The following is a 22,105-nucleotide window of genomic DNA, read 5'->3' on the forward strand; positions in this document are numbered from 1 at the left end:
GAGGAGCTTCTTTAACCAAAAGTGAGAGTAGCACTAATTTATGGCTATGAATGCTAAGAAAAGTGCTTACGGGAGCCGGGCGTGGTGGCGCACGCCTTTAATCCCAGCACTTGGGAGGCAGAGGTAGGAGGATCGCTGTGAGTTCGAGGCCACCCTGAGACTCCATAGTGAATTCCAGGTCAGCCTGGGCTAGAGTGAAACCCTACCTTGAAAAACCAAAAAAAAAAAAAAAGAAAGAAAAGTGCTTACGGAGCAGTTTGGTGAACATAATATATGCATTTACCCAGACAGCAGCAAGCATTACTCCCCTAGGGCTCATGACCTCCCCTGTCATAGGCTTTTGACTAGGTTTTCAGAATCAAACATGTATTCCCTCCTGTGGAATGGGCCTCTAGTCCAATTAGAAAGCAGAAAGCAGTTGGTTTCCCCAGAACAGACATGCCACTATTACATCTGTTGGTTCATTTGGCCTGGCTGGCCAAACTTAAGGCTTGCAATGTCAACTGTGATTTATCACTACTGATGACTTCTCTCTCCCATAGGGCTGCATGCAACGTAGCTTCTTCCAGCTTTCTGTCAGCTGGTCCACAGGGAGGAGGTTTTTAGCTCAGCTCCAGCTTGATTTCTCAGTGGTTTTGCAACACAAGCATGTGATGTCTCCAGCAACAGGCACTCTATAGTTCCAGGCTGGCCTTGAATTTATGGCAATCCTCCTACCTGTGCCTCCCGAGTGCTGGGATTAAAGGCGTGTGCCACCATGCCTGGATTTGTTTGTCATTTGTTTTCTTGATGATAGCCATTGTGACAGGAGTGAGATGGAATCTCAAAGTAGTTTTAATTTTAATTTCCCTAATGGCTAAGGATGTAGATGCTTATATGCCATCTGTATTTCTTCTTTTGAGAACTCTATTTAGTTCCATAGCCCCCCACCTTTTTTTTTTTTTTTTTTTTTTGAGATAGGGTCTCGTTCTAGCCCAGTCTGACCTGGAATTCATTATGCAGTCTCAGAGTGGCCTCAAACTCATGGAAATCCTTGTACCTCTGCCTCTTGAGTGCTGGGATTAAAGGTGTGCACTACCACACCCAGCCATAGTCCATTTTTTAATTGGATTGTTTGGTTTCTTTCTTTTTTTTAAGGTTTTAAATTTTTATTTATTTGATGGAAAAAGATGGGGAGAGAGAGAATGGGCATGCCAGGGCCTCCAGCCACTACAAATGAACTCCAGATGCCTGCACCCCCTTGAGCATCTGGTTAATGTGGATACTGGGTTATCGAACCTGGGTCCTTTGGCTTTGCAGGCAAGCACCTTAACTGCTAAGCCATCCCTCCAGCCCTTGTTTGATTTCTCAGTATTTAGTTTTTGTTTTGTTTTGTTTTGTTTTTTTTAAATTTATTTATTTGAGAGCGACAGACACAGAGAGAAAGACAGGTAGAGGGAGAGAGAGAGAATGAGCGCGCCAGGGCTTCCAGCCTCTGCAAACGAACTCCAGACGCGTGCGCCCCCTTGTGCATCTGGCTAATGTGGGACCTGGGGAACCGAGCCTCGAACCAGGGTCCTTAGGCTTCACAGGCAAGCGCTTAACTGCCAAGCCATCTCTCCAGCCCAGTATTTAGTTTTTTTGAGTTCTTTATATATCCTGGATATTAATCCTCTATCAGATATATAGCTGGCAAAGACTTTCTCCCATTCTGTAGGTTGCCTCTTTGCTCTATTTACAATGTCCTTTGCTGTACTAAAGCTTTTTAATTTCATGGTGTCCCAGTGGTTGCTCTGTGGTTCATTGCCTATGCCAATATGTTGAAGGGTTTCCCTGACTTCTAGCAGTTTCAGGTCTTTGATCCATATGGACTTGATTCTTGTGCATGGAGAGGGATAAGAATCTATTTTCATTTCACTATGAATTCAAGACCATATTTGCAAATAAGTTAAATAAAAAGGAAAAAGGAAAAACAAACACAAGGAGGCTAAGGAGATGGCTTAGTGGTTAAAGGTGCTTGTTTGCAGAGCTTGGTGGCCCAGGTGCAGTACCCACATGAAGCCAGATGTACAAAGTGGCCCATGTGTCTAGAGTCCATTCTCAGTGGCAAGAAGCCCTGGGACACTGCTGTTTTCTCACTCTCTCCTTCTCTCTCTGATCACAAATAAATACATTAAAAAAATTTTTTTTAAAGCCAGGTGGTGCACACCTTTAATCCTGGTACTTGGGAGGCAGAGGTAGGAGGATTGCCATGAGTTCAAAGCCACTCTGAGACTACATAGTGAGTTCCAGGTCAGCCTGGGCTAGAGTGAGACCCTACCTCAAAAAACAAAAATATAGCTCAGTATGGTGGCACACTCCTTTAATCCCAGCACTTGAGAGACAGAGATAGGAGGATCACCATGAGTTCAAGGCCACCCTGAGACTACATAGTGAATTCCAGGTCAGCCTGAGCTAGAGTGAGACCCTACCTCAGAAAACTAAACAAACAAAAAAATATATGCATAAGAAGAAGGTGGGAGAGATTGCTTAATGGTTAAGGTGCTTACCTTAACTCAGTTTCGATTCCCCAGGGCCCATGTAAGCCAGATGCACAAGGTGCATCTGGAGTTCATTTACAGTGACTGGAGGCCCTGGCATGCCCATTCTCCCCCACCCCACTTTCTCTCTCTCTCTCTGCCTATTTCTCTTTCTCTCTCTCTTAAATAAATAAATATTTTTAAGAAGTGCTGGTGGCAGTACTGCAATATTTCTATCACACCTTCCAAGGCTCAGGGTCTATTGTGGAAGAGGTGGTGGAAAGAATGTAAGAGTCAAAGGAAGAGTAGGACTCCTTACAATGTGCTCCCCCCAGACACAAAATGGCCTGGATATCCATGACCTCACAGTGCCTGACACTACCTACATAAGACCATCATAATAGGAGGAAAAGATCATGACATCAAAATGAGAGAGAGACTGTTTGAGAAGGGGTGGGGATATGATGGAGAATGGAGTTTCAAAGGGGAAAGTGGGGGGAGGGAGGGTATTACCATGGGATTTTTTTTTATAATCATGGAAGTTGTTAATAAAAAAACATTAAAGAAAAAAAAAGTGATGGTGGGAGCCAGGCGTTGCGGCACATGCCTTTAATCCCAGCACTCAGGAGGCAGAGGTGGATGATCACTGTAAGTTTGAAGCCAGCCTGAGTCTAGTTCCAGGTCAGTCTGGGCTAAAGTGAGACCCTACCTAGAAGGAAAAAGTGTGTGGTGTGGTGGAACAGCTGGTGGTAGGAAATTGCTGACAAGGTTGAAGCAGAAGGAGCAGTAGTTCAAAGCCAGCTTGGGTTATACATTCATAAAAGAAGGTATCATATCCCTGGCACTGAAATTTTTCTAGTGATAATCTATGGCTTCTGGATGTGCCATTGTTGGCCAGGGAGGTTCCTGGTGCCCCCAAAACTTTACAGACCATTACTGAGGCTCTTGGTTTCCCACTAGGAATAGATGGTAAAATCCTATTGCTGAAGACTCCACATGTCGAGCTGCAAGGTCACTGAGAAATCTTGCTGGAGCTGAGCTGAAACCCTTCTCCCTGTAGAGTAGCTGACAGGAAGCTGGCAAAAGCTACACTGCATGCAGCTCCGTGGGAGAGAAGAAGTGATCAGTGGAGATAAACAACAGTGGACACTGCAAGCCTTGTTGGGACAGCCAGGCCAAATGAGCCAACAGGTGCAATAGTGGCATGGCTGTTATGGGGAAAACCAACTTCTTTTTCATTGGACTAGAGATCCACTCCACAGGAGAGAATACATGCCTGATAATGAAAACTATATCAGGGGAAATCATGAGTCCTGGGTGTGTAGTGCCTGCTGCTGTCTGACTAAATGCATATATTATGCTCACCAAACTGCCCACTAAGCACTTTTCTAAATGTTTATACTCATATATTAATGCTACTCTCACTTCTGGTTGGAGAAACTTCTCTTTTCAGATGGTGGTGACCTCTGAGGTGACTCAGAAGGCACCATAGTGCTGAGAAGAAGGGACAGAGGGGTGCTCAGCACTGAAACATCTCTGTCACACCTTCCAAGGCTCAGGGTCCATTGTGGAAGAGGTGGCAGAAAGAATGTAAGAGCCAATCTTGGTGTGGTGGCACACACCTTTAATCCTGGCACTTGGGAGGCAGAGGTAGGAAGATTGCTGTGAGTTTGAGGCCACCCTGAGACTACATAGTGAATTCCAGGTCAGCTTGGGCTAGTGTGAAGCCCTACCTCGGAAAAAAAAAAAAAAAAAAAAGAATGTAAGAGCCAAAGGAAAGGGTAGGGCTCCTTACAATATACTCTTCCAGACACAAAATGGCCTGGATACCCATGACCTCACAGTGCCTGACACTACCTACAAAAGACCATTATAATGAGAGGAAAAGATGAGGACATCAAAATAAAAAAGACTGATGGAGAGGGGAAGGGGATATGATGGAGAGTGGAGTTGTGAAGGGGAAAGTGAGGGGGAGGGAATTATCATGGTTTACTGTCTATAATTCTGGAAGTTGCCAATAATAAAAATAAATAAATAAAAGAGAAGAAGCTGAGCGCACACCTTTAATCCCAGCACTCAGGAGGGAGAGATAGGAAGATTGCTGTGAGTTCAAGGCCACCCTGAGACTATGTAGTGAACTCCAGGTCAGTCTGGGCTAGAGTGAGACCCTACCACAAAAAAACATAAAACAAAACAAAACAAAACAAAAAAACCAAAAAGATGAAGAAAAGAAGAAGGAAGGAAGGAAAAGACATTTAGACTTTAAATGTCTTATTCTGGTAGTGGTCTGTAAATAATAGCATTTAAGGATGTTGGCTGGAGAGATGGCTTAGTGGTTAAGGTACTTGCCTGCAAAGTCAAAGGACACAGGCTCCATTCCCCAGGACCCATGTAAGCCAAATGCACAAGTACACAAGTCTGGGATTCATTTGCAGTTTGTGGTGGTTTGATTTAGGTGTCCCCCATAAACTCAGGTGTTCTGAATGCTAGGTTCCCAGATGATGGATATTTGGGAATTAATGCCTGCTGGAGGGAGTGTATTGTTGGGGGCAGGCTTATGGGCTTTATAGCCAGTTTCCCCATGCCAGTGTTTGGCACACCCTCCTGTTGCTGTGGTCCATCTTATGTTGGCCAGGGGGTGATGTCCACTCTCTGCTCATGCCATCATTTTCCCCTGCCATTGTGAAGCTTCCCCTCGAGCCTGTAAGCCAAAATAAATCTCTTTTTCCCAGAAGCTACTCTTGTTGGGTGATTTCTACCAGCAATGCGAACCTGACTACAACAGTAAAGTGGTACCAGGAGTGGGATTGCTGCTAGACACCTGACTGTGTGGCTTTGCCCTTTTGGAGCTGATTTTCAAGAGGAATGTGGGAGGACTTGAAACTTTGGCCTAAGAGATGCTTTGCAGTGCTGTAAGTCCAGCTTGATGGACTATTCTGGTCAGAGCTGAAAGATCTAAATGCAGTAAGAACTATGGACTGTGAGGTTTGGCTTATGAGGGTGAGAAAGAGCTTTGCTTGGACTGGGCTAGCAGTTTATGCGAGAAGCTTGCTCTTATGCCCGTGTCCTGAGAAGTTGTGCAGGGTTGCTTTGCGTAGAAATGAACTGGTGTGTGCAGAGGGATATGGCACAGAAAGAAAAATCTTTGGGTGAACTGTTGCCTGTTCAGCTGCAACTGAGAAATGACAACCTTTGAGACTGGGCTAGCTGACCTGTGCTGGGGCAACAAGAAGAATGTAGACTCTTTTGAAAGGGCCTGAGTGCTCAAGGAGTGTCCTGTTCTTCAAAGTCTGCTTTATTCCCCCCTGGATTAACAAGTTGGCACCCTACCTGATATTGTGGAGTATAAGAAATGCTGGAAAGAGGGTCATTGAGTTTGCAACACGGACTTGTGTTTTGGAAATGGCCATGGGCAGTGTGAAGCAGGTTTGCTGGTTGCCTACATAGAGACCCCATGGGGCCATGAAGATGAACCGTGGCTAGCAGTGGAGACCCAGTGGAGATGCCGGGACCATGAGATGGCTGCCAAGGAGCTGCCAGCCCCAGTGAAGTTTCCCAGGACTGTGAGTAGCCTAGCTGGAGGGGCGGAATTGGAATGCCAGAGACTTGTTGCTGGTTAGAATTATTGGATTTGAAGATTTGTCACTGGCTAGAGTTGCTGGACTTGAAGCTACAGAGTTTTGATATTTGCTCTGGTTGTTTTAAATCTTGTATTGGTTGAATGTTCCTTTGCTATGCCCAATGCCATCTTTTGCAGTGTGAATATTTATTCTGTGCCATTATGGGTTTTTTTGGGGTTATATTTTGGTATTATGGCTCAGTTAAAAAATCTTTAACTATACGGATGTATGAACATCATTGGAATTGATAAAAACTATGGGGAATTTTAAAGTCAGACTGAAAGCATTGTATTTTACATCATGTATGGATATCAGTTTATGGGGGCCAGGGGCGGAATGTGGTGGTTTGATTCAGGTGTCCCCCATAAACTCAGGTGTTCTGAATGCTAGGTTCCCAGATAATGGATATTTGGGAATTAATGCCTCCTGGAGGGAGTGTATTGTGGGGGGCGGGCTTATGGGCTTTATAGCCAGTTTCCCCATGCTAGTGTTTGGCACACCCTCCTGTTGCTGTGGTCCATCTTATGTTGGCCAGGGGGTGATGTCCACTCTCTGCTCGTGCCATCGTTTTTCCCTGCCATCGTGAAGCTTCCCCTCGAGCCTGTAAGCCAAAATAAATCTCTTTTCCCAGAAGCTACTCTTGTTGGGTGATTTCTACCAGCAATGCGAACCTGACTGTAACACAGTTGTTGGATGCCCTGGAACACCCATTCTTTCTCTCTCCCCCTCTCTTTTTCTCTTTCTCTCCTCAAATAAATGAATAAAAATAATTTTTAAAAAACACAATAGGCAGTTGGAGGGATTGCTTAGTGGTTAAGGGGGGTGCCTGCAAAGCCAAAGGACCCAGGTTTGATTCCCCAGGACCCACGTTAGCCAGATGCATAAGGGGGCCCACGCGTCTGGAGTTTATTTGCAGTGGCTGGAGGCCCTGGCACAGCCATTCTCTTTCTCCCTCTTTCCCCCTCTTTCTCTGTCAAATAAATAAATAAAAATAAAACATTTAAAAAAACCATAATGGAAATTGTAAGATCATATAGATGCACACCATATGGTACATAATGCAAAATGAGATCAAATTTTCAGTGTTAAGAGAACCCATTTCAGGGCTGGACAGATGGCTCAGAGGTTAAAGGCACTTCCTTGCAAAGCCTGCTGGCTCAGGTTCAATTCCCCAGTACCCACGTAAAGCGAGAGGCACAAAGTGGTGCATGTGTCTGGAGTTTGTTTGCAGAAGCCCTGGTGCACCCATTCTCTCTCATTCTGTTTCCCTCTCTCTCTCTCTCTCTCTCTCTTGTCTCTGCCTCTGCCTCTGCCTCTGAAATAAATAAATAAATAAGAAGAAGAGAACTCATTTCAAGACAGTAATATAGTATATAAAATGGGACATGTAACATGATGTTTAACTTTGGAATAAACAAAAGAAATTTCCAAAAGGGAAACTTATAAAGTGTAGTAAACCATTGCATCTCAGTAAAAAAGCTGAAATAGGCCAATTTAGTTCATTTTGCTTGCTTGTAAAGCCTGTCAGCTTGGGTTCCATTCCCCAGTGCCTATGTAAAGGCAGATGCACAAAGTGATGTATGCATCTGGAGTTCATTTGCAGTGGCAAATAGGCTCTGGCATGCCAAAACATGCACTTTCTCTTTTCCAAATATATATATCCAAAAAGAGGGCTGGAGAGATGACTCGCTGTTAAGGTGCTTGCCTGCTAAGCCAAATGACCCAGGTTTGATTCCCCAGTACCCATGTTAAGCCAGATGCACAAAGTGGCACATGTATCTGGAGTTTCACAGTGGCAAGAGGCCCTGGTGTGCCCATACTTTTTCTCTGTCTACCTCATCTTTCTCCCCTACCTCTGCCTCCTGAGTGCTGGGACTAAAGGCATGTGCTACCATGCCTAGCTTACTGTCTCTTTTTCTGTCTATAGGACTGCTCTAAGCCAAGGTGACCCTATTCAGGATCATTTCCTATTTAAGAAGACTCTTCTGCAAGTCTGGAAGATGATTGCCAGCCACAGGTAGGTCTCTGAAATGGTAATAGGATTATGTTCAGAACTGAAATAGTAACACATATTAGAGCTTAAGCACAGAAGAAAATATATCCATCACTCATGCAGGCATTGTTGAAAACATGGGGGATAGAGCTCAGTCAGTAGAGTGCTTATCTAACATTCATAAAACTCTGGGTTTGGGCCCAGCACCTCATAAAAGTGGGAGTAATGACACAGTCCTATGACCCTAGCACTTGGAAGCTGGAAACAGGAATTCAAGGTCATTCTTTGCACCACATAGTGAGGTCAATGCCAGCCTAGGGTAAATGAAACCCTGTCAAAAAAATGGAAGAAAGTACACTGCCAGGTGTGGTGGTGCATGCCTTTAATCCCAGCACTTGGGAGGCAGAGGTAGGAGGATCACCTTGAGTTTGAGGCCACCCTGAGACTACATATGAATTTCAGGTCAGCCTGAGCTGGAACAAGGTCCTACCTCAGAAGAAAAACCAAAAATAAATAAATTAATTTGGACTGGAGAGATGGCTTAGCCATTAAGGCACTTGCCTCCAAAGCCAAAGGACCTTGGTTCAATTCTCTAGGACCCATGTAAGCCAGATGCACAAGGTGGCACATGCGTTTGGAGTTAGTTTGCAGTGGCTGCAAGCCTTGGTGCACCCATTCTCAATCTCTCTCCCTCCCCCTCTCTCAAATAAATAAATAAAAATAAAAGATTTAAAATTAAATCAATTTAAATTTATTTATTTGAAGGAAGTGAAGAGAAAAATTAAACAAAAATAAAAACAAGCCATGGTTAAAATGATCCTGTATCGAAGCTAGTTTAGTGTATTTTTTCAGGAAATCATTGCTGGGCTGGAGACCTGGCTTATTTGTTAAAAACACTTTCTGGCAAAGCCTCACAGTCTGGGTTTGATTCCCCAGTAACCATGTAAAGCCAGATGCACAAAGTGACACATGTGTCTGGAGTTCAGCTGCAATGGCAGGAGACCTTGACATGCCCATTCTTTCAAATAAATAAATACTAAAAAAAAAATTGCTGCAATATTTGAATTGCCTTTAGAAATTGATATTTCATGATATTTTTGTACTTAAAATATGTATGTTTCCTTCCCACTGGGTGAATTTTGTTTTCCACAGAAACAGGTGCTCAAGAGTCTTGAACAAATTTGTGAGCTCAAATTAAAATCGATTGTTATAATAAAATATCTGACAGGTTGCTGTTGGTTCCCTAGCCCTCTCTCTGTTTGGTAAAAGGAAAATAATGGGTTTAATTCTAGTCCTCTTTCAGTAGTTTTTCCTCAGGGAAAATTAATGAGAACTGAGACATACGCGTAGTTTTTTGTTTTTGTTATTGTTGTTTACTTTATTTACTTGTGTATTTATTTTGGTTTTTCAAGGTAGGGTCTTAATCTAGCCCAGGCTGACCTGGAATTCACTTTGTAGTCTCAGGGTGGCCTCAAACTCAAGGTGATCCTCCTACCTCTGCCTCCCGAGTTCTGGGATTAAAGACATGCACCACCAAGCCCAGCTATATATTTTTTTAAGTTTTACATTTATTATTTAATTCTATAATCAATTTTGATTCTGGTTTTTTGTTGTTGTTGTTGTGGTTCATCTTTATTTATTTGAGAGCTACAGGCAGAGAGAAAGAGGCAGATAGAGAGAGAGAGAGAATGGGTGCACCAGGGCCTCCAGCCACTGCAAACGAACTCCAGATGCACGCGCCCCCTTGTGCATCTGGCTAACATGGGTCCTGGGGAATTGAGCCTTGAACCAGGGTCCCTAGGCTTCACAGGCAAGCGCTTAATCCATCTCTCCAGCCCTTGATTCTGTTTTTTGTCTATTTTTGCTTATATGGATATCTATGATTCCAGCATTATTTGTTGAAAAAGATTATTATTTTTCTTTATCCACCAAATTGCCTTTGTATCTTTGTTGAAAATCAATTGACCATATATGTGCAGGCTTACTTCTGGGTTCTATATTCTATTCCATTGACCTACTTACAAGAATGGAAAAGCTTCTTCATTCTCCGGTGAATTGCCTTGATCCTTTTGTTGAAAACCAACCAACCATACATGTCCAGGTCTATTTCTCAACCCTCTGTTCTTTTCCACTGGCGTGCTTATGTTTATTCACACCAATGAACACATCATTTTTATGGCTATAGCTGTATGGTGTCTGGAATCTAGTGCAAGCTCTCAAGCATTGCTTTCTTTGATGTTCGAGTGACCCTTCTCACTTCTTTGCACTCCCATGTGAATTTCAGAATCACTTTACCACATAAAGTCTGGAGGAGTCTTGGTTGGAACTGTGTTAATTTTATAGCTCAGTCTGCATAGAATTGGCATCATACTAGTGAGCCCTCTGATGCATGTCAGTAAAAGCAGAGTGGCTTTCTTCCACCTTCCTCTCACATCACAAACAATGCAGAAGATTTTAACAGCAGATCTGCATCTCCTTCCACTGCTAAGCAAGCAATTCTGCCCCAGTGGGCACCAGTCAGTTGTCATCTCATTTAATTCAGTTCAGACACTGCATCAGTGTCAGATTCTGCAGGTCAAGGCTCAATGCCCGGCTGCCCCTTCTCATACACAGTTTGATACCATCACAAGGTCCAGGTTGTTTGACTTGTACTTCTGACCAAACAGTTACAAACCAGGGTTCCCAAGGCCCATTTCTCAGGTTCAATTAATTTGCTTGAAGGGCTCACTGAACTCAGGGAAATGATTATGCATAGTAGTTGATTATAAAGGATATTGCAAGGCATCGAGATGAAGAGGGGCACAGTGAGGTATGGGGAAGGAAGCAGACCTTCCTTCCTCCTCTCAACATGCCTCTCAGGACCTCCTTGTGTTCTGCTATCTGGAAGCCCTCTGAACCCTGCCCATTTGAGTATTTTATGAAGACTTCACGGCACAGGCATGACTGAAGCATGGGCAACCATGTTTAATTCTGATGGGCGAAGAAGGTATGCTCTAATGCTAATAGATTGGGTGGGTCTTAGACCTGCCTGCTTAAGCATTCTTGGCCTGTCTGGGTATTAATTTTCCCCTTCATGGTGTGAGCAGGACTCTTCTGGTGTGAGGAGGGTTTATAACTTATTATCAAATAAGGGTGTGTCAGAGAATTTCTTTATGGCTAGTCCAAGTCAGAAAGGTGGGGGAACAGTTTCTATGACATAGCTCAAGGAAGAGAAATTCTAAGTTTTATGGCCTGTCTTGAGGAGGCAAAAACTCTGCCTCACTAAGTGCTGGGATTAAAGGCATGTACCACCATGGCTGGCTGAGATAATCAACTTTTAAGAAGCAAAGGCTGGGGCCGGGTGTCGTGGCACACACCTTTAATCCCAGTACTCAAGAGACAGAGGTAGGAGGATTGCCGTGTGTTCAAGGCCACCCTGAGCGTACACAGTGAATTTCAGGACAGCCTGAGCTAGAGTGAGACTTTACCTGGAATAACCAAAAGAAAAAGATAAAATAAAATAAAGAAGAAGGAAAGGTTGATTTTAGCTCACAGTTTCAGAGGCTTCAGCCCATAGTTTCTCGGTTCCATTGCTTTTGAGCTTGTGGCATAGCAGTATTCATGAAAAGACCATGTGGTAGAGGAAGATGCTCTTCTCTTAGCAACTTTCAAAGGCCACCTGGTGTTTGGGGAAGACCAAAGGCAGGTGACAAGATTGATTGCCATCCCAGTCCTCACTCTTGCTGCTATCTGTGTGATTCTGGCTGATTAATCTTGCTCTAGACAGCAGCCTTTCTTGAGCTTATTTAGACATAAACAAGATGTTGCAGGGCCTCAGAGTTGTTGAGGGGATATTAGTTTCTTGTTCTATTGTAGAAAAACCTATATTTCGTAGCTTTAAACAACCCTAATGTGTTCTCTGACAACTCTGGGGTGCTCAAGTCCCATGTCTGAGGCGGCTGGCAGGCTGGTTCTCCGTGGAAGCTCTGAGGAAGAATCGAGTATCTCGTCTTTTCAGCTCCTGAAGGCACCTGCATCCCCTCCTGTGCGTGGGGAACAGCAACAAAGACTCCGGCAGTTCTGGAAAAACACAGTTGGCAAGGGGGACCAGGGCAGCTGGGGTCTCTTTCTCAAAATAAAAAATTGCTATTTACTTCAAATAAGGACTAAAAGTCTGGGAAGACAGAGGGATGTCCATTTCGGCTGTAGCAGGCTGACTGAGCAGGCACAATGCTTGTCATTGCTTCTGTCCCTGTGTAATGTGGTGTGTGGGGGCCCAGGAAAGCCCTTGAACCCCAAGACCCTAGGTTTGTTTCTAATTGTAATCAAAGAATTGAATAAAAAAGGCTGAGAAGGCTAGTTATTAAATTATTATATTATTGACTGGCATTTATTAAATAGCCAAGGAAAGGCACCCACATGGCTAGAGATCCCATGTGGAGGGCCTGGAAAAACTGTGGAAAGAGAAAAGAAAGTTTAAGGAACCCTTGCTATGTGGGGAACTGGAGGGGAAAAAGAACCCATGTGGAGAGTAAGGGCTAGGCGCCTCTTCCCTCTGCTCAGCCCAGCCGGGGCCCAGGCCCAGCCTAGGGGGAAACTTACCCACAGCTGGAAGTTCCCAAGTGGTCAGAGCTATTTTTTTTTTTAAATATTTTAGAAAGCCGGGTGTGGTGGCACATGCCTTTAATCCCAGTACTAGGGAGGCAGATTTAGGAGGATCATCGGGAATTTGAGGCCACCCTGAGAATACAGAGTAAATTCCAGGTCAGCCTGGGCTAGAGTGAAACCCTACCTCAAACAAACAAACAAACATACAAATGTATATATATATTAGGGCTGGGGAAATGGCTTAGCGGTTATGGTGTTTGCTTGCAAAGCCTAAGGACCTGGTTTGATTCCCCAGGACCCATGTAAGCCAGATGCACAAGGGGGCTCATGCAATCTGGAGTTCGCTTGCAATGGCTAGAGGCCCTGGCATGCACATTCTTTCTTTCTCTCTATCTGCCTCTTCCTTTCTCTCAAGTAAATAAATAAAATAGACAATTAAAAAATTATTTTTAGCTGAATGTGGTGGCACTCACCTTTAATCCCAGCACTTGGGAGGCAGAGGTAGGAGAGTCGCTGTGAGTTCAAGGCCACCTTGAGACTACATAGTGAAAATTCCAGGTCAGCCTGGGCTAGACCTAAACCCTACATTGAAAAACAAAACAAAAAATTATTTATTTATTTGAGAGAAAGAGAGAGAGAGAGAATGGGTGCACCAGGGCCTCCAGCTGCTGCAAACGAACTCCAGACGTATATACCACCATGTGCATCAGGCTTATGTGGGTCCTGTGGAATTGAACCTGTATCCTTTGGCTTCACAGGCAAGTACCTTAACCTCTAAGCCATCTTTCCAGCCCGATTTTTGTTTTTGTGAAGTAAGGTCTTGCTCTAACCCAGGTTGACTTGGAATTCACTATGTAGTCTCAGGTTAGCCTCATTCTCAAAGCTATCCTGCCTCTGCCTCTCAAGTGCTGGGATGAAAGGTGCGTGCCAACATGCTTGGCTGGTTTTTGTTGTTGTTGTTTGTTTTACATTTTTATTTATTTATTTGCAAGCAGAGAATGGAAGCCAAGAGGGGGATGGGTAACGGGCACAGGGCCTCTTGTCTCTGCCAACCACACTCCAGATGCACAGGCCACTGTATGTGTATGTAGGTACTTTTTGTATCTGGTTTTACACGGGTACTGGGGAATTGAACTCAGATCGGCAGTTGACTTTGAAAGCAAGTACCTTTAACCACTGAACAATCTCTCTAGTCTCCTTTCAAAAATTTTTATTTTATTGTTTTTTTAAATGTTTTCTTATTTTTATTTATTTATTTATTTGAGAGAGAGAGAGGTAAAGAGAGAGAGACAGAGAGAGGGAGAATGGGCGTGCCTGGGCCTCCAGCCACTGCAAATGAACTCCAGATGTATGCATCATCTTGTGCTTATGTGGGCCCTGGGGAATGGAACCAAGGTCCTTTGGCTTTGCATACAAGTGGCTTAACTGCTAAGCCATCTCTCCAGCCCTATTTTTTTATTTTTTTATTTTTTGGTTTTCCAAGGCAGATTCTCACTCTAGCACAGGCTGACCTGGACTTCACTATGTAGTCTCAGGGTAGCCTTGAACTCTCAGCAATCCTCCTACCTCTGCCTCCTGAGTATTGGAATTAAAGGCTTGTGCCACCATATCTAGCTATTTTTTTTTATTTTATTTATTTAAATTTTGTTTAGTATATTTTACTTATTTGACAGAGAGAGAGAGAATAGGCACACCAGGACCTCCAGCCACTGCAAAGAAACTCCAGATGCATGTGCCCCCTTGTGCATCTGGCTTACGTGGCTCCTGGAGAATCAAACTGGGATCCTTTGGCTTTGCAGGCAAATGCCTTAACCTCTAAGCCATCTCTCCAACCTATATTTATTTATTTATTTTTGGTTTTCCAAGGTAGGTTCTTATCTAGCTCAGGCTGACCTGGAATTCACTATGTAGTCTCAGGGTGGCCTTGAATTCTCAGCAATCCTCCTACCTCTGCCTCCTGAGTGCTGGGATTAAAGGCATGCGCCACCATGCCCAGCTCTATGTTTTATTTTTTAATAAAGTCTCACGGAGCCCAGGCTGAACTCAAAAATACTATGTAGCTGATTTTATGTAGCTATGTAGCTGGCCTTAAATCTCTGATCTTCCTGCTTCCATTTCCCCAGAGCTGGGACTACAGCCATGTGCCACCATATCTATTGGGAATCATTTTTGTTTGGTTGTGTTGTTTTTTTGTTAAATACATATTTTTTTATTTTATTATTTATTTGAGAGAGAGAAAAAATGGGCACACCAGGACCTCTAGCCACCTCAAATGAATAGATATATGCACCACCTTGTGCATCTGGCTTTATTTGGGTACTGGGGAATTGAACCTGGGTCTTTGGCTTAATTTTAGGCAAGCACCTTAACCTCTAAGCCATCTCTCTCCAGCCCTGTGTTGTGGTTTTCGTTGTTGTTGTTTTTGTGGGGGTTTTTTTATTTGTTTTTGTTTTGATTTTTCAAGGTGAGATTTCACTCTAGTCTAGGCTGACTGGAATTCACTGTGTAGTCTCAAGGTGGCCTTGAACTCACAGCAATCCTCCTACCTCTGCCTCCTGAGTGCTGGGATTAAAGGTGTGCACCATCATGCCCAGATCAGTTTCTGGTTTTTAATATTATTTACTTATTAATTTATTTAATTTTTGTTTGCTTGTTTATTTTCTGAGGTAGGGTCTAACTCTAGCCTAGGCTGACTTGAAATTCACTATGTAGTCTCAGGGCAGCCTTGAACTCTCGGCGATCCTCCTACCTTTGCCTCCCAGGTGCTGGGATTAAAGTCATGTGCCACTACACCTGGCTTTATTTACTTATTTTGAGACAATGAGAGAGAATGGGTGAGCCAGGGCCTCTAGCCACTGCCAACAAATACCAGATGCATGTGCCACCTTGTGCATCTAACTTATGTGGGTACTGAGGAATTGAACCTAGGTTTTTAGGCTTTGCAGACAAGTGCTAAGCCATCTCTCCACACACACACACCCTTTTTTTAGGATCTTACTCTAGAGCCTGGTTGGCCTACAACTGGAACTCACTAGGTAGTCTAGGCATGTCTCCCTCCAACTCTTGGTAATCCTCATGTCTAAGCCTCCCATGTGCTGGAATTAGAGGCTTATGTCACTGTGCCTCATTCACTCTATTTTTCCAACCTTATTTAGAAAATCAAATACAGGTCTCAGTACCCCCTCCATCCCACACCCACACAGCCCAACCACTTTGTTTTCCAACTTATTTAGAAAATCAACATTCTAGTTTTAAGTATTCTGGTCCACAGCCACTCTTCTCATTCAGAGCAAATTGCTTATGGTTTCTGAATTTGTTTCTTAACAGGTTCAGCAGTCCATTTCTGAAGCCTGTATCAGAAAGGCAGGCCCCAGGATATAAGGATGTGGTGAAAAGGTCAGTAAAAGAGGGTCAAGAAAGGTTGGTTACTTCTTTTAAAGTTATTTGTTTGTTTATTTACTTGCATGCATGTGTGACTACCAGATGCTTGCATCATTTTTGCTTCTGGCTTATGTGGTGGTATGGGAATTGAACCCAGGCTGACCAGTTCTGTAAGCAACTTCCTTTAACCACTGAGCAATCTTCCCAGCATGCTTGCATTCTTTTGTTTTTTTGAGGTTGGGTTTCACTCTAGCCCAGGCTGACCTGGAATTCACTATGTAGCCTCAGACTCAAATTCACAGCATTCAATTTGTTGCCTCCAAGAAACTCACCTTTCTACAAAGGATGGACACTCTCTTAGGGTGAAAGGTTGGAAAACGGTGTTTCAAGCAAATGGGCCTAGAAAACAAGCAGGGGTTGCTATCCTAATATCTGACAAGGTAGACTTCAGTCCAACATTAGTTAAGAAACATAAGGAAAGCCACTATATATTGATTAAAGGCACCCTCCAACAGGAGGACATTACAATCCTAAACATACATGCACCTAACCTGGGGGCTCCCAAATTCATCAAGCAAACGCTATTAGAACTAAGGTCACAGATAACACGAAACACAGTGGTGGTGGGTGACGACTGACTCTGCAGGGGGAGCCATTCCGTGGGCTGAGGCCCCTGACTGAATATAGAAGAAGAGAGCAAGTTGAGCCGCAGCATTCAGCACTCCCGCTTCCTCGTGTTCCCGCTGTCACGCCTTCTCCACCGTGCCGGACCCACTGTGTCTTCCTTTTGTTGTTGGTGGTGTTTTTTTTGTTGTTGTTGTTTTTGTTTTTTTCCGAGGTAGGGTCTCACTTTAGCCCAGGCTGACCTGGAGTTCACTATATACTCTCAGGATGGCCGCGAATTTATGGTGATCCTCCTACCTCTGCCTCCCGAGTACTGGGATTAAACGGTGTGTACCACCACGGCCAGCTTGGATTGCATCTTCTTAAATTTTAAGCTGAAATAAACCCTCTCTTAGAAAAAAAAAAAATGGTTTTGTTTTTGGAGGAAGGATCTCACTCTAGTCCAGGCTGACCTGGAATGCAAACTTGGGGGCCTCGAACTCATGGAGATCCTCCTACCTTGGTCTCCCAAGTGCTGGTATTAAAGGCGTGCACCATCATACCCAGCAAAAGTTTTTGAAAAATTTATTTATTTACTTGAGCAAGAGATAGAGAGAACGAGGAAGATAGAGAGAGAACGGGTGCACCAGGGCCTCTAGCCACTACAAACGAACTCCAGATGCATGCACCACCTTGTGCATCTGGCTTATGTGAATCTTGGGGAATCAAATCTGGGTCCTTTGGCTTTGCAAGCAAGCACCTTAAACTGCAAAGCTATCTCCAACTTTTTTTTTTTTCCGAGGTAGGGTCTTACTCTGGCTCAGGCTGACCTGGAATTCACTATGTAGTCTCAGGATGGCCTTGAACTCTAGGCGATTCTCCTACCTCTGCCTTCTGAGTGCTGGGATTAAAGGCATGCGCCACCACTCCCAGCAGCTTTTTTTTTTTTTTTTTTAAGAGAGAGAGTGAGTGAGAGAAAGAGAGTGAGAGAATTAGTGCACCAAAGCCTCAGCCACTTCAATCGAAGTCCAAATGTTTGTGCCACCTTGTGCGTACGTGTGACCTTGCGCTTGCCTTACCTTTGGTGTCTGGCTTACATGGGATCTGGAGAAATATCAAACAGGGGTCTTTGGCTTCCCTGGCAAGCCCCTTAAGCCATCTCTCTAGCCCTTTAACCCTTTTTATCTTTGTTCAAGGAAGGGACTCACTGTATCCCAGGCTGACCTGGAATTCACTATGTAATCTCAGGGTGGCCTCGATTTATGACAATCCTCCTACCTCTGCCTCTCAAGTGCTGGGATTAAAGGCATGCACCACCACACCAGGCTGTAAACCCTCTCTTAACTTGTTTCCTACCAGGTACTTTGTCACAACAACAAGGAAAGTTACTAATACAAGTGCTAATGTAAAGTTATTGACACGAGGGCTGCCTTTAATCCCAGCACTCAGGAGGCAGAGGTAGAAGGATCCCTGCAAGTTCAAGGCCACCTGAGACCACATAGTGAATTCCAGGTCAGCCTGGACTAGAGTAGGACCCTACCTTGAAGAACCACCAAAAAAAAGTAATGACACAAATAGAAATTCCAATATTGATGAGTACAGTATTTTGGATTTTAGTGACACAGTCCATCTAATATGCTATCATAACAGAATGTGGTAACAGAATACACCAGATGACGACAGAGAGAACCTTTGGAGACTGTCTTAGTCCATATGTACGCTACGGCAAAGCACTACCTTGGGGTGGTTCAAGATCAAAGTATTCACCGTGTCTGGTAGGGCTGGTCTCTGCTTCTAAGATGGCCCCTTACTGCTGTTCCCCTTCAACAGTGGTCTTTTTCCCTTGCGTGGGAAAAGGGCGAAGGAGAGCTGCTCTCTACCTCAAACGCTTACAAATGCCGTAATTCCATTTATGAGGGTAGAGCCCTCAGGACATAGATCACCTGCCAATAGCCACCCTCCTCCCCTGCTTTTTAAAATATATTTTAAAATATTTATTTATTTATTTTCTTTTGGTTATTCAAAGTAGGGTTTCCCTCTAGCCCAAGCTGACCTGGAATTCCTATGTGTCTCACGGTGGCCTAGAACACACAGCAATCCTCCTATCTCAGCCTCCCAAGTGCTGGGATTAAAGGCGTGCACCATCACACCCAGCTTTGTTTTTGTTTTCTGAGGTAAGGTCTCATTTTAGCCCAGGCTGACTTGGAATTCACTATGTAATCACTATATAATCTCAGGCTGGCCGCGAACTCTCAGCAATCCTTGTACCTCTGCCTCCTGTGTGCTGGGACTTAAGGTATGTGCTACCATGCCTGGTGCAAAATATTTTACTTGGGGCTGGAGAGTTGGTTTAGTGGTTAAGGCTCTTGCCTGAGAAGCTTATAGACCCTGTTTCAATACCCTAGTACCCATGTAAACTAGATGCACAAGGTAGTGCATGTGTCTGGAGTTCATTTGCAGTGGCTACAGGCCCTGGTGTGCCCATTCTCTGGTGTGCCCATTCTCTCTCTGTGTAATAAATAAGTAAAAAAATAGAAATAAAATATTTAAAAATATTTTATTTATTTATTTGCAAGCAGAGAGAGAGAGAGAGAGAGAAGAGAAAGAGAATGGGCACACCAGGGCCTCTAGCCACTGCAAATGTACTGCAGATGCATGTGCCCCCTTGTGCATCTGGCTTTCTGTTGAATGAAGGTCCTCAAGGCAAGTACTTTACTGACTGAGCTTTCTCCACAACTGGAGATTAAGTTTTGACCCGTTTTGGAAAAGTTACTATTATTCAAACTATAGCAAAGACAGACTCCTTCAATCTGTAAGTGAAGAAAGTAGGGTTTAGAGCAGGCTTGGTGGTACATACCTGTAATCCTAGCATTTGGGAGATGGAAGCAGAGGGATCATCGCCTTAGCTCAAGGCCAGCCTGGTCTACATAGTGAGTTCAGGACATCAGGACAGCCTGGGATACAGAGTGAGACCTTGTCTCAAGAAGAAGGCCAGTCATGGTGGCATACACCTTTAATCAACCTTGTGCATCTAGCCTACATGGGTACTGGGGAATTAAACCTGGGTCCTTTGGCTTCAAAGATAAGCACCTTAACCACTAAGCCATCTCTCCAGCCCATCCTTTGCTTTTTCTTAAGGGTTTATGGCATAGAAGGAAATTGCTTTTTGTTCTCTTTGGCATGCTCCATGGTTCTAGCTAGAAAATAACAATATTTAGTCTCTTTAGATCTCAGTTTCTTCATTGGCCAAATAGAAATGGCAATGTTACCTATCCTTATGTTGGCGGCTGAAGCAGAACAGTGTGAGTTCAAGGCCACCACAGGCAACGATAAGACAGTCCTTCTGCCTCTGCCTCCCCAGTGCTAATGCCACACCAGACCCTATTTGGTAACAGACTTAGTGGTTGCAGACCTACAATATCAGCTACTGTGAGTCTGAGGCAAGAGGATTGCCAGTTGAATGCCTGTCTAGAAAACTTACATTTTGTCTCTGAAACATGAAAAAAGAACTGAGGATACAGTTCAGTGACAGAGCATTTGTGAAGCCTCAGTTCAATGCCCAGTGCTGCTAAAATAATACCACCTACTTTATATGCTTATTGAGGCAGTGAAATTACTATAGAATGTGTCCAGCATTGTGCAGACGTTATATACTGCTGCTGTTTTATTATCTGAAGAGATTTTGTTATCTTTGCTACTATTTTCACTATGAATCAGTTCTCTAAGACAACATGTTCAATCACTACTTTTTTGTTGTTGTTGTTGTTTTCGAGGTAGGGTCTCACTCTAGCCCAGACTGACCTGGAATTCGCTATGTAGTCTCAGGGTAGCCTTGAACTCATGACAATCCTCCTACCTCTGCCTCCCTAGTGCTGGGATTGAAGGTGTGGGCCACCATGCCCGGCTCAATCACTGTATATTTTTTTTCCCTCACCTTTGAGACATGGTCTCCCTGTGTAGTTTATGCTGGCTTGGAACTTGCTATGTAGACCAGACTTCTGTCTAAGTCAGTACAATCCTCCCAACTTAGCCCCCACCAATAATAATAGGTCACCAAATCTTATACGTTAAGGTGTGATTTCCTCTGGTTTCTCTTTGCCATCCACAGACCCATGGATTTAACCACCCTAAAGAGGAATCTGTCAAAGGGTCGCATTCGCACCATGGCTGAGTTCCAGCGGGATCTGATGCTGATGTTCCAAAACGCTGTGATGTACAACGACTCCGATCACCATATATATCACATGGCCGTGGAGATGCAGCGAGAAGTCCTGGAGCAGATGCAGGTACCACATAGAGAGCGGCGGGGAGAAAGTGGGAATAGCTTGCGGAATCTGATCTCAGAGAATAAAAGTGATGTTTAGATGACCTCGCGTTCTCAGAATTTATCTTCAGAGATGATTGAAGAATCAATTACAGGCTGATGTTGTACTCTCTGGTTTGGAAAACTCCAAACCTTAGTAGTTCTAGTTTTACTGCCTAGTGAAATGAGATAGCCTATGAAGACATGTAGTAAGGCAGCTGTTGGAAGGCTAAAACCCAGGGGGCCTCAAGTCACTGTCCATATTTTAGTTGCCACATTGTTTATTCTAATGTACATCACACTTGCTGACCTTTATGGGGTAAGGCATAATAACTTCAAAGAAACATGTAAGGATTTCTTTTCTGAACATCTTCATACTCCAAAGAAAACGTAGCCGGGTGTGGGGGCGCATGCCTTTAATCCCAGCACTTGGGAGGCAGAGGTAGAGGATCACTATGACCTCAAGGCCACCCTGAGACTACATGGTGAATTCCAGGTCAGCCTGGGCTACAGTGAAACCCTATCTGGAAAAACAACACAAACAAACTATACTTGTATCTGTTTGCTAAAAATAGAAATAAAATTGGAAATAGCCTTCTGTAGCTTTTAAGACTCACAGCTTGCTATCTGTGCCTTGCTCCTGTAGGTGCTGTGTACTTGGTTAGATAAAAGAAAAGACTTATGTAATCTGGAATGAGTGCCAGCCAGTCAAGTGGATGATAGAAGACTAGTTTGTTAACTTGAAGCTACTACTCCGACCCTTTTTGAAGTTTAATACCTCTCCTTGAGACTGACCAGAGAAGACCCTAGGGCTTACTTACCATTTCTCTATTTTCTTTTCTAATACGAGTAATGCCTTACTTCACAAACAAGGAGTCAATGACGCTTGCTGATAAAAGGATTTTTAAAGTGTGTGTATGGGTGGGGGAGGTTTCTGAATTTATGCCATAAATATTGCCCACATTTTGTTGCATAACCTTAGAATTAGGTTGAACCTTCTACTTCTCTATAAATAAATAGTTCACAAACCTATTATTTTGTTTATTTTGGGGGGTAGGATCTCAACAAATTGTAACCCAGGCTTTCCTTGGAATCTCTACTCTTCTGTCTCAGCCTCCAA

General features: G+C 43.8%; 1 protein-coding gene across 1 annotated transcript in view; it reads left to right on the forward strand.

Annotated features, from left to right (window-relative positions):
- LOC123454152 (bromodomain-containing protein 8-like) overlaps positions 1–21,741 on the forward strand; it is a gene marked incomplete at its 5' end in the record, with an annotated part of 27,604 nt that extends 5,863 nt beyond the window's left edge. Inside the window, 4 exons of the mRNA XM_045132716.1 lie at positions 8,046–8,135; positions 16,026–16,094; positions 20,791–20,968; positions 21,632–21,741. Of these exons, the coding sequence (XP_044988651.1) occupies positions 8,046–8,135; positions 16,026–16,094; positions 20,791–20,968; positions 21,632–21,682 (388 nt within the window). The remainder of the gene's footprint in view (positions 1–8,045; positions 8,136–16,025; positions 16,095–20,790; positions 20,969–21,631) is intronic.
- Positions 21,742–22,105: the final 364 nt, after the last annotated feature.

This window comes from Jaculus jaculus, chromosome 13, assembly GCF_020740685.1.
Source record: "Jaculus jaculus isolate mJacJac1 chromosome 13, mJacJac1.mat.Y.cur, whole genome shotgun sequence".
Classification (NCBI taxonomy): Eukaryota; Metazoa; Chordata; class Mammalia; order Rodentia; family Dipodidae; genus Jaculus; species Jaculus jaculus.